At 42.7% G+C, this 13,100-nt stretch overlaps 1 protein-coding gene across 1 annotated transcript in view; it reads right to left on the reverse strand.

Annotated features, from left to right (window-relative positions):
* COL6A6 (collagen type VI alpha 6 chain) overlaps positions 1-13,100 on the reverse strand; it is a 174,339-nt gene that overhangs the window by 100,985 nt on the left and 60,254 nt on the right. The window contains exons 3-8 of the mRNA XM_082392853.1: positions 11,923-12,510; positions 10,046-10,666; positions 8,405-8,965; positions 6,692-7,249; positions 3,127-3,702; positions 723-1,292 (exon numbers count right to left, since the gene is read on the reverse strand). Of these exons, the coding sequence (XP_082248979.1) occupies positions 723-1,292; positions 3,127-3,702; positions 6,692-7,249; positions 8,405-8,965; positions 10,046-10,666; positions 11,923-12,510 (3,474 nt within the window). The remainder of the gene's footprint in view (positions 1-722; positions 1,293-3,126; positions 3,703-6,691; positions 7,250-8,404; positions 8,966-10,045; positions 10,667-11,922; positions 12,511-13,100) is intronic.

The raw sequence follows: 13,100 nt of genomic DNA on the forward strand, positions 1-13,100 counted from the left end.
TTCACATTTTACAGAGGAGAAAATTTTAAACTTAGAAAAGTTAAGCCACTTGTCCAAGAAAAAATGGCCATGGAGTGGGGATTTGCAGCCCAGTTAACTGACCATTTCCAGAGCTGCCTCTTAGCAACCGTGTAGCCTTCCTCTCCCGGGTGGAAATCCAGGGTTAGTTATAATCCACAGGTAGTTATACAGAATCACAGCTAACCCAGTCAGAACTTTTATAAAAATAGAAACAGTTATTTATCCTTGAAGACCTTTCTTTCCATTTATTGGAAAAATGTCAAAATGTGCTAATTTTTAAGAAGATATTCACCAACTCCTGCAGTGAAGTTTCATAACAAAGCTCTAAACCTCTACGTATGTTCCCTCCCTACCTGTGGCAGCACTTGGCAGCCCCATTGCCAGGCAACCCAAGTCTGTCAAATAGTTCATTTCTTTGGAACACATTCCGCAGCCTCTGAAACCAACCAGAGTGTAAACAACGGCCTTCTCCTCACACCTTCGGAAGCTGAGGCATTCCCATTCACAGAAGGGGCATGTACTCCCAGGAGACGGGGAGAAAAAAGGACAGAGTCTCTCCAATATCCTGTTTCTTAATCCACAAGTCACACAAAATACTTGATAACAGTGAAAAGTTTCATTTGAAATCCAGAGGCACAAATCTACATTTTCCCACCAGCCCCAGGGAAGGAACAAACACGAAGGACACTTTCAATACTCACTGCTCTCACCCCCCGAGGTACAGATGTTGCGAACGATCCTCTTCTTGACCTTTTTCAGTTCGTCAAAGTTGTGAACTGTCAGTTTTTTATCGGCGGTCCCGGTGATCTGAACGAGCTGCTGGTCATCCACATCCCCTATGCCCACGGAGTAAATGTTGATCCCTTTGTGTCTCAGCTCTTCGGCGGCCTGAGCCACTTCGTCTTGGGACTGGCCATCTGTGAGGACCAGCAGCACCTGCGGGGTACCTGTGTTGATCCGGCTGCCCATGTCCGGCTGGAAGTAGTGCCCTACCTGCCGGAGAGCAGAGCCAATGTACGTGTATCCAAAGATCTGCTGGATGTTTTCAATCTGAAAGGAGATCTCCTTTTTGCCGATGAAAGTTCCCAGTGGAAACTCCGGCCGGTAAGTGTGGCTGAACTGGGCAGCTCCTATACGCACTCTGTTGACACTGACATCGAAGTCTTGAACGACAGATGCCAAGAATTTCTTCATCTTCTTGAAGTCATCTGGATGAATGCTATTCGAACCATCCATGAGGAACACGAGGTCTACTTTTTCAATTTCACAATCTACAAAGTACACAGCAACAAAATCAGATTTTTATTCTTTCTCTAACCCAGCAGAAGTCAAACGTTTCCAGCTACAGAGAAATGCTATTTCTGAAGGTGGTTTCTTAGCTTAAGCCACCCTGTGGTCCCATTAATTGGAGAGGAAACAAAAACAAACAATTGGTTATAAAGGCAGCATGAGGCATATACAATCCCCACGTCCTTTTAGGCTTCTCTTGGCTTTTCCATTTGGTCTCAGACCGAGATGTCAGAGAAATGGGTGTGGTGTCACAGAAATATTGTTGTCACCTGCAATCTAGCTTTAACTCTTCCAGAAAGCTCAGTGACAGTAGCAGCATAGCAAGAAAAAACACACCTCCATTTAGGGATGCAAACAAGAGAGAGATGGTCTGTATTATTGGCTTGGCCTTGCTGGCCAGTTGAGCCAATAAGTGCTTTTCTAGTTTCTTAGGGCAAATTGAGCTTTGAGAATCATGACTTCCAGACTATATCTAGTCAGTTTTGTTTCTTAATCAGCCCACTTTCTGGTGTATACAGGCAAAAATGTCTACTTGAGAAAAATGTTTTTGAACAATGCACTGTGGTTTAGAGAGGCTTCCCTTGTCTTAACACAGCAAATTAACAAAAAGAATGTGAAAGGCCATTGCCAGTGAATGAGTTATGCTTGGCACGAGCTCATGTGTGTTCCTTAGTCTTCTGGAAAGCATTATCATTTCCTTGAATTCCCCAGAGAGCTCACCATTGAACTAACTTTATTAATCCTCATTTTAACCTCAGAAAATGTTAAAGGTGTCTGAGATTCCTGTAGCCGAGATAAGCAAGGAAGAGATAAAATATAGAGTAAACAGATCCTTCGGGAATTGGTTAGTTGATTAAATTCCTTTGTTTCAGTGCCCAAGGGAAAACTTTCAGTATAAAAATTCAATTTCAACTTCTACAGTGGACTTGAAAAGGGCAGATTGATTTTTAGACATTGGCCAACAGAAAGTAAGAGATTCATCCCAGTTTTCAGTGAGATCCAGATGGATTTTGTTAGTTTTGTGAAAGAAAAAGACAGTAGCTGCATTCTCAGGAGGCAAGGCATATGAAAAACAGGAAAGTTAAATAAATTTTAAAAGGAACTGCACCAAGATATTGAAATCCTTGATTAATATTAATTCATCTAATAAAAAATACTTGGTATTTTTAGTAAAGCACATCCTAATAGAAATACTAAGGAATTTTAATAAACCACAGTCTCCCTTTGAAACAAAAGTGTAAAGTGGCAGTTTAATGAATGAATGAATGCATACATACACACATACATACAGCAATGCAATTTCTAGCTGCTGGAATAGAAACACAGCATCCAGGGCAAAAGAAGTCCTGCTCACACTCTTCTCTGGAAACATCTGAGGCTAAAACCGAGTGCTTAACATTGGGCTCCATATTGCAAATGACCTTGTGCCATAACAGAAATGGGTGAAGGCACAGGGGACTTCCAGAATGGAGGAGAGAGGACTTCTAGCAGTGGTTGCTGGTTCTTAGGAAGAGAGGGATTTGATTTCTTGTGTAAAGAACAAGAAGAAGAACTAGTGGGTGAAAGTGCATGTAAACACATTTGTGTTCCAATAAATAAAGCCTGTTCGAAATGGCAAATTTTCCATCGTTGGAAGAGTTTTAGCAGAAGTGAGTGGGAATGTTGTGGAAGGCCAAATGAAACATCCTTGATGTCTTTCCAACCTGAGATTCCACAATGTGGGAACTTCTGCAGAACCCTCAGTGCCCCTTCTCTTTGGTTTCTCCCTTATTTGGACCTCTGCTGATAATTAAAAACTTAATGGACGAATCTTACCTACTTTTGAAGAGTTACACACACTGGCGGACACTTCTGAAAATATCCCCTTCAGACCTCCAAAAGTTTCCACGAAGAAGTATTTGTCACTCGATCCTGCCATGGCCAGCAGCTCCATGGGGTTGGCACCAGCGATCCCCACGGCCAGGACAAGGATGCCCTTGTCCCGCAAGGCCTTGGCTGTGGCATTGAGCTTATCGGCATCATGGGATTCCCCATCGGTGATTACGATGAGGACCTGGGGGACCCCCTTGTGCAGGCGGCTGCCCCGGGCTTCAGTGAACATGTGGTCTGAGAAGCCCAGGGCCTTGGCGGTGTAAGTGTTGCCCCCCATGGGCTGGTCATTTTGGAGCTCCGAGATCACCTCCCATTTTGTGCCAAGCTTATCCAGATAAAACAGCACCTCTGGGTCATCCGCGTACTTCAGAGCCCCAAACCGGACATGATTCTTGTCCACATCAGCTTTTTTCACCAAGTCAATCATGAAGTCCTTCATGATATTATACTCATCATGGTCAATGCTGCCAGAGTTGTCAATTACAAACACGATGTCTAAAACTTCAATGCGCTTGCATTCTGAAGGAGGAGGAGAAAGGAAAACTGGACGAGATTAGCTTGCACATCATGCAGGACTCCCCTCCCCCATCTGTTTTTTAAATGCCAGTGTCTCCTCTCCATAGGATCAAGCTGTACATTGGCATGTCCGCTCCCTGGACAACAGACACAACACACATGCATTTGTGCTGCCAGTACATAGTAATGCTCATGTAGGTGGCTTTTAGGACAAGGCAGATGTGACGTGAAACCTACTGCAGGGGTTGGGAAGGGAGTGGGAAGGTGGGTCACAGGATCATCAGGGATAAACATGTCAAGTGCTTTTGGACCAAAAAAAAAAAAAAAAATTCAAAATTCCGAGGGAATTTTCCTGTGTAAGTGGTACATTCAACATGTGCTTTCATTTACACTAATTTGTTTATTTTTTTTAAGCCACAGGGATCATGAGATTTTATTCTTAAGATGAACCTTGGGGAAATGACCAGATGAAAATGAATTTGGCAACACTATAATTTTTTCATGATTAACTTTTCAAGGTTACATTTTCTCCCTTTTTGACTTTCTTAAGACATTATCTGTTTTCATGATTGGGCCTCGTCATAAAAATAAGCCCATTTCACACTTGGCCCAACCAAGTGGTCCTAGCATGACTTCTCGTTAACTTTTTAAATGTGGGGTCAATGCCATGGAAAAGTAAAGCAGGAAAGACCCAATTAGTCCATGTGTGTATCACATTCTAACTCAAGGTACAGAGTTCCAAACTCCAACTCACTCATTCTGGAGAAGTGGAATTGTAAGATGGTGAATGATTTAGTCTCTATGTAGCACCATCTCTCTACAGGCTTTAGGAAGGTGTATTCCAAATGTTAACTCATCCATTCTGGAGAAATGGAATTGTGAGAGGATTCCCCCCACCCCCTCCAAGGCTCACCACATTCCCTTCCTTGACAGCTACTTTATTGCTCCGTGGTAGGGCTGTTGCAAACCCTAAAGCCAATGCACTTTTCCCCTAACTAGAGACCATGTGTACAGAGCCGTAACCAAATTCTCCAGAAAGTCTGGGTCCACACAAGAAGAAACTATGTCCCTCTGGCCTTCGGCTGCCCAGGGGACCTGCTTGGATTACCCAGGGGGCTGGGGGGTAGACTGCTCAGTAGCTGGCACCCTTCAAAAAGGTCAGATTTGTTCTGGGTGGAGTTACCAGGACATGCAATCCAGGTGTATTCCTCTTGCCACAAAACATAGACCGCAGTCACCAAGACTTCCAGTGGGGGTTGACCAGAACTGTTATTTGAACAACAGAACAATGTCCCTCTTTTCCTTCAAAATTCCATTAAGATCCATCTCCTTCACAAAGGTTTTTCAGAATGCCCCTGTCGTCAAGTGCCATGGGTCGCAATATAAATCAGTCCCTTATTTCTGCTGAACCTAAGTTTTATCACTTCCCTTACTCTGCAGTCTCCTAGGAACACATTGGTGACTCCCCTACTTATTTCCTTGGAAGCATCCATTGCTCAAGTTCATATATTATATTCCTCCTTTATAGGATTTAATAAATATCAACATGTTTTTACAAAGATTATCTCATTTTATGTAAGTATTGATTTTTAAAAATTGCAAAATGAACAAACATGTATAGTGGATGTTAGGTCAAAGGGGAGACACCTTGCCCAGGAGGTTATACCCCTCTATTGCCTGTCTCAGTGGACCACACGTAGCCCCTAAACTCAGATTATACAAGGCTGAGCCCCTGCCTCAAGGTGGAACCGACTCTGTGATGTAATTCATGCTTCAGTGCTCCCCTTGGGATGAGGCTGAAGCTGGACTCCAGCTGAGACCACCTCCTTGCTTAACTCTTACCCATGCCCTATGCTGCTTTCCTTACTTCTCTTCTGAAAACACCTCCTCAATAAATCAAAAAGTCTACAAATAATGAATGCTGGAGAAGTGTGGAGAAAAGGGAACCCTCCTACATTGTTGGTGGCAATGTAAATTGGTGAAGCCACTATGGAGAACAGTGTGGAGAGTCCTTAAAAAACTAAAAATAGAGCTACCGTATGATGCTGCAATCCCACTCCTGGGCATAAATCCAGAGGTAACCATAATTCGAAAAGATACATGCACCCCAATGTTCATAGCAGCACTGTTTACAATAGTTGAGGCAAGGAACAACCTAAATGTCCATATATATAATGGAATATTACTCAGCCATAAAAAGAATGAAATAATACCATTTGCAGCAACATGGATGGACCTAGAGATTATCATACTAAGTGAAGTAAGCCAGACAGAGAAAGACAAATATAATATGATATCACTTATACGTGGAATTTAAAAAGAAAAAGATACAAATGAACTTATTTACAAAACAAACTCAGAGACAGAAAACAAACTTATGGTCACCAAAGACGGGGGAGGAAAGGGATAAATTAAGAGGTTGGGATTAAATATACGCACTACTATATATAAAATAGATAACCAACAAGGACCTACGGTATAGCACAGGGAACTATACTCAATATTTTATAATAACCTATATGGGAAAAGAAACTGAAAAAGAACATATATATGTATGTATGTATAACTGAATCACTTTGCTGTACACCTGAAACTAACACGACATTGTAAATCAACTATACTTCAATAAAATTTTTAAAAAAGGAAAAGCAATAGATAAATAAATAAATAAATCGCTTCCACAAGAACCCCTGACTCAGCTTCTGCTTCTAGGGAACCAGACCTAAAATCCAGTATGATACTATTTTCCTTAAATGGAGGATTCATCACCCTAGTGCTTTGTCTACAAAAGGGAAAGAATCTAGGTGGATCAGAATTGTTCCTTACTGTTTAATTTAACAGTTCTGTTGAGGAAACTTTCATTTCTATAAGCAGGTCAAAAGCCACTAGGATACAATGTTCAAATAGTAGTCTGCTTAGTTCAAGAAACAACGACTAACATGTATGTGTGGCATTTGGATAATCCCCCTATAGTGAACATGCCCACGCCTACCTTCACGGGGGCTGCATATTCCAAAAACAAGGTCGTCTTCAATGTGCTGCAGAATGTCAAAATTCTTAACATAAAAAACCATCTCTGGCCTCCCACTGATCTCCTCAAGCTGGGTGACATTGGAGCCAAACACCCCCACGGAGTAGATAATTATGCCTTCTTGCCGAAGTGCCACTGCTGGGTCCTTGACTATGTCCTGAGCCTCACCGTCCGTGATGAGGATGAGGAACTTCCTGACGTTGGGCCGGGCCCCCTTGGCAGGGCTGAAGTACTGAGACACGAAGGTCAGGGCGCTACCGGTCAAGGTAGTTTCTCCAATGTGAGCCATTCGGTCTATTGCATCTGAAATTTCCCCCTGGGACATATATCTGTTGAGCTGAAACTCCTCCTTATTGATGTCACTGAACTGGACTACACCGATTTGCACCCTATCTGCCCCAATCTGAGATTTGCTCACCAGGTTTTTCATAAATGTTTTCATTTTGATGAAGTTTTCAAGTCCTATACTGCCAGAACTGTCCACCAGAAACATGATGTCGGCCTTCATCTCTTTGCAGGCTACACAAGAGAAAGGAGATGGGTTATTCAAGTTGGCTTCATGTAAAAACATTAAGAGTGAACAGGAAAACCCGAAACACAAATAATTCTATATGTAAGTTAAGCATGTACTTAGTAAGGGCTGTTATCAGGTAAATAATGCATTGAAGGCAATGAGAGGGAGCCTATTCTCTTTGTTATTTAGTAATTTGCTTTAATATGTAACTCAGGGTTTCTCAACCTCAGCACTACTGACATTGTGGGCTGGAAAATTTGTATTGTGGAGGGCAATCCATGCACTGTAGGATACTGTAGGATGTTTAGCAGTATCCCTGCCCTCTACCTGTTAGATGCCAGTAGTGCTGCCCCAGTTATGACCACCAAAAATGTCTCTAGACATTGCCAACTATTCCCTAAGGGGGCAAAATCACCCCTGGTTGAAAACTACTGATCTAATTCTAGAAGATTTCATACACGTTTTATCAAAACGCAGTTTAAATAAACCTGTAGTACTCCTTAAAATCAGAAATCATTCGATCATATTACATAGGCAGTGTCTAATCATAGATCTATGCTCACAGGGATTTGTGGGGAGAAGCTAATTAATACTTATTAGAAGCTAATTAATTAGCACCCCCTAGTTATCACCACCAAAATTGTCTGTAGACATTGCCAACCATCCCCTGAGGGGGAAAAATCACCCCTAGTTGAAAATTACTTATCTAGCTCTAGAAGATTTCATACAAATTTTATTAAAAAGCAACTTAAATAAATCTGAAATATTCTTTTTATGCTTCAGATAATAATAATTAGAGCAACACTATAACGGGCCCTTCATTTTGTTCTGGATAATAAACAGCTCCACGAGTCAATGAATCTCAGCTTGGTCATTTATGCTGTTTCTGCACACCTGCAGCATCAAACACTGCAGGAAACAGATGCAAATTGTTATGTATAGGATGGATAAACAAAAAGGTCCTACTGTACAGCACAGGAAACTATATTCAATATCCTGTGGTAAACCATAATGGAAAAGAATATGAAAAAGAATGTGTATATACGTATAACTGTACAGCAGAAGTTACACAGCATTGTAAATCAACTATATTTCAATTAAAAAAAAAATACTGCAGGAAAGCAATTTGGGAGCTGAAGTCCAAAGGCAAGGAGTCCTACCTTCTTCGGCACAGATTTCTTGAACAACCTGGTTTCTTATGTCTTTCAAGGCATCAAAGTCATGCACATAGTACACTCGCTTCTCCTCGCCTGCGATTTCTCGCAGCTGTGTCTTGTTGGCCTCCTTGACCCCGATGGCATAGACATGGATGAGCTCCTCTCTCAGTCTGTTTGCGGGCCCCAAGATGCTGTCCTGGGACACGCCGTTGGTCAGGACAACAAGGTGGCATGGCACTCTGTTTTCCCGCTGCCTCTTTGCTTTCTGCAGCAGCCCCAGGGTGAAGTTCAAGGCTGCGCCTGTGTTTGTGTTCCCACCCAGCTGCCTGATGTTCTCGATGGCCTTTCCCACATCATGCTTGTTGGTGTATTTATTGATCTCAAATTCCAAGTCCCAGCGGTCAGCATACTGGACAGCCCCAACTCGCACCTTCTGGGGAGCGATGTTGAACATCCCTACAACCTCTGAAAGGAAGGTCTTCATTTCCTGGAAGTCCGTGGCCTGGGTGTTCCCAGAGCCATCGATGAGCAGATAGATGTCTGCTTCCTCAGTGTCCACACAACCTAAAATGCAACACAAAAACTGAGTGTGGCATTGGGGCAAGTGGGACAGAGACACAGGGGCAGGTGGGAGGAAGGGCAAACACCAACCTCGTCAGACAGAAAAATGGGAAACAGTTTCTCCGTGTTAAAGACCCAAATGAATTGTCTGTGACAGTTTGAGATGATTTACATCAGGAATCAGAGTCAATCTGGATGTAGTAAAAGATCAGAAAGAAAACATGAAGATGCTTTTTACAAGTCACTTCTCTTAGCAGGGAGTAACAGCTTAGCAAAATGTTAAGTGGTGATTTGTGAGCTAGAGAAGGTAGCATTTAACTGGACATGGTGGACAAAGCGCTGTCTTTCTTGAAATCTTGAACAAAGTGTTTAATCTTCATCCACTCCTGGTCAGTTAACACAACCAGGGGTATTGTCAGTGGCCTTATTTATGTCAGGCAGTGACACTTTTGTAGTCGACATGCTCTAAATATTTGTTGAAGGATGCAGATATATATACGTATTGCATGCACACACATAATTTATGAAAAATACATGTGTATGTATGAAATATATGAAATACATTGCTCTCTGTCTCTCTCTAAACTCACTGATACTAGAATAGTACCTCCCAATAAATTCATTACTCTGTCCTCAATCCAAATCATGCTTCCTGTTTATTCTCTAAATTGGAATTTGAGGCTGAGGGAAGAAGAGGAGGGAGAGAAAAGTACACACACACACAAAAAAAAAAAGTAAGGAAAGAGCAAGGAAACACGAGAGGCAAAGGTGAGAAAGGAAAAAGTGCAGAGGGGGAAATAACAAAGGAAGGTATTCTGGAGTGTTGAGAAGTAACAAAGAATCCAAGTAAAGCTGTGCAAAAGGGCAAATAAAAAAAGAAATCCCTTCTTCCCATTCCAACACCTCAATAGCTTTTATTCTCCTCCAATTTACATTTCCTATTATCAAATTAAATTAAAAAGTCAGGAACTCACTCTCCCTCCCTACATCACGCCCACCAAGCCCTTTTGTAGACAGAACACCTGCAAGACAAGAAAAAAGCAAAACAATGGGAATAATCCTTCTCTCAGCAAAAGGCTTTACCAGATTTGAGGGTTTCAGTCCTTTCGGAAATGACAGAGACTGTGTGTGTGATATGGTTCCGCAATTTCTTTAGAAACGTCTGGTTGTGGGCAGCCAGGTTGGAGAAGGTTTTCAGTTTGGAGACGTACTGCTCGGCAGGGTGAGATGCGATCTTCTCCAGCTGGGCGTCGCTGGCCCCCTCTATGCCCATGGTGAAGATGGTCACCCCCTGGCGCCGGAGGTTCACAGCAGCCTTGGTCACGTTGTCCTCAGACGGGCTGTGGGTCACCAGCACAGCTATCTGTGGCACCCCCTGATTCTTCCGACTGCCATGCTGCACGCTGAAGACCTCCTTCCTGATCTTTCTCAAGGCAGCTCCAGTGTAGGCCTTCCCGGCCTGGGGAGAGAGGCTCTGTATATCCTGGAGAACCTCTGACTTGTTTATGCCACTGCTCAGTGCGTGAATCACCTTCGTCTCATTGCTATAGGCCACAAGGCCAACCCTCATGCAGTTTTCCTTGATGTCCAGAGCAGATACACTTCCTTCCAGGAATTCTTTAAGATAGTCAAAGTCCTCCCAGCTGCCGTTGACGGACATATCCAACAGGAACACAACATCTGCCACAGAAGGGCCTTGGCAAACTGTGGGCAAGGAATGAACAGGCAGAGTTTCAATTCAGCATCTTTGCTCAGCATTAAAATACACATAGAACTCAACCAGAACTTAGTTATGCCCTTAAAGATGGAAGAAGGTGTACAAAATGATTATGAAGCTGAGATCAGAGGCTCCTGGGTTCAAAGGTGGTAGCTTAGCTAATCTTCCAGCTCCAATTTCCACACCTGTAAAATATAGGTAACCATAATATTGATCTCATAGAGTTGTTATGGGGATTAAATGAGATCATGTGTTTAGCATGGGGCCTGGCACATAAAAGTCACTTAGTGAACAGAAGCTACTGCTATTGTATTAAAATCACTAATAAAATCAGTAGTTATAGTCCAAACATTCTTAAAGGATGGTAATGGAATAGCAATTGACATTCCAATATTTTATTTGGGAAAGATGCTATTAATAGGATTCCCATATTTTCATAGATTGCTACAGGAAAAGCAGCATTCTCCAGTATCAATAGACAGTTATATATGTCATCTCACTCAAACTGACTTAACCAGACATAATGTGAGTTTCTTACATCACTTGTTTGGACTTGTACACTTTGAGCAAATTGTTTTTTACTGGCTCTCTCCTGCCCCTCTCTTGAATGATGTTCATAAACTCTTGGCCATTCTTGCTAATAGGAGAGTACAAGGGGACAGACCAGGACAGCAGGTTGGAGTTGGAGCAGAACACAGGGAAGCTAATTTAGAACACAGCTGCAGGAAGGGGCAGAGCAGGACTGAAACCACACAGGCGTGGCTCTGACTCCAGACTGCAGCCTCGTCCAGGGCCAGGTCACATCACCTCTAAGAGTGCCCGCAAGTTCCTCTCTGCAGAACAGAGGTTTTGGACTTCCTGAAGTTGTTTCGAGCTCTAACATCCTTTGATGACATTATATGGCTTCCGGAGCCAAGGATTTCTTTAGGAGCAAATCGACCTTTTAAATGAACCAGGAATAAAACTACATAGCAACTGAAGCCCAGGAAGAAAGCTCAGGCAGCTGGGTAGCAGGGTGGAGGCAGCCTGTGAATGATGAGCAATAAGTGAAACATGGAAAACCAAGGCTCACCAAGTTCACTGGATTTAAAAAGGCCACAATCATTCCACGTGCAGAATTTAACATCTGAAAATGCAGCCCAGCTTTTGGGGAAGGGGATGTTCATAGAGTCTCCATCCTCTCCTCTTGTTGATCTTCCAAAAGCATTTTATCATCATCCCTACACAGGCACCCTGAACCCACCTTCCACAAGAATGTCATTGACTGCTCCTTCCTTGTACTGAGCCGCATCCTTGAGAATCTGCGTCATGTTTTGGGAGAATGTGCTGAGGTCTCGGACCGTCCGGAGGCTGTAGTGGAACTGGCCTGTGGCCATGGCCTTCAGGGTCTCCTCGGATGCCCCCTGCATCCCCACAGAGATGATCCTCACCCCTTTGTTACGCAGCACCTCGGAGGCCTCTTCCACGGCATCCTCGGACTCGGCCGAAGCCAGGACCACCAGGATCGGGGGAAACTGTCTCCTGTCCCTCCCGTTTGAGAAGTAGGTCGTGTGCACCTCCCGGAGAGCATTCCCAATCCGCAGGGAACCACCCAGGAACATGAAGTTCTTCTTGAGGTGGTTCAACATGGGGCCTCTGCTCTTGAAGGTGCTGAGCTGGAATTCTCCGTGGAGCCCGTCGCTGTACTGAGCCAGGCCCACACGGTACTTTTGGGCCTCTATGGGGAGGCTGGTGATCACTTTGTTGATAAACGTCTTTACAAACGGGAAGGATTTAATTCCCACGTGGTCAGAGCTGTCCACCAGAAACACCACATCGGCATACTCAGGGCCTACAAACCCATAGACAAACACAAACAAAGCAAACTTCAAAAATTTACTACCAAGTTTAATGCCAACCATATGGGAAAAACATTACTTCCCTCTTTTGCTTGTATTTGTAATATCTTTCCAATGCACTGAAAATAATACACATTCTCTCAAGAAAAATATTGTTTCTTGGGCTGATTCTTTATACACCCTCTCGTTTGAACTGATCATGAAATTAAGCATCACTTTTGTAAGGAATTAAGTAGAAATAGGTAAATATAAAGAAGTAAAAAATCATGGGTTTTTATATGTTTAGCGGATAATTTCCCCGTGTCTTTTTTTTCTTTCAGAATTTGACCTCAATTTATATCAACAGGATAAACATTTTCATTGAGAATCTAATCAAATTTGTGTGAATGGAGAAATCTAAAAAATAGCCTTTCATTGTGATTTCCACTTAAGCAACGCAACAAGTGATCTGATTAACTTATAAACATATTAGTTTTGTATTCAAAGTGTCAAATTGGTGAAGTTTAAAAAAAATCCTAAAAATCATAAATATGAGATTGCATTAATCTATCTTAAAGTTATTTACAATATTTTTTGATGAGTG

The sequence above is a fragment of the Balaenoptera borealis genome, assembly GCF_965194805.1.
Source record: "Balaenoptera borealis genome assembly, chromosome: 5".
Classification (NCBI taxonomy): Eukaryota; Metazoa; Chordata; class Mammalia; order Artiodactyla; family Balaenopteridae; genus Balaenoptera; species Balaenoptera borealis.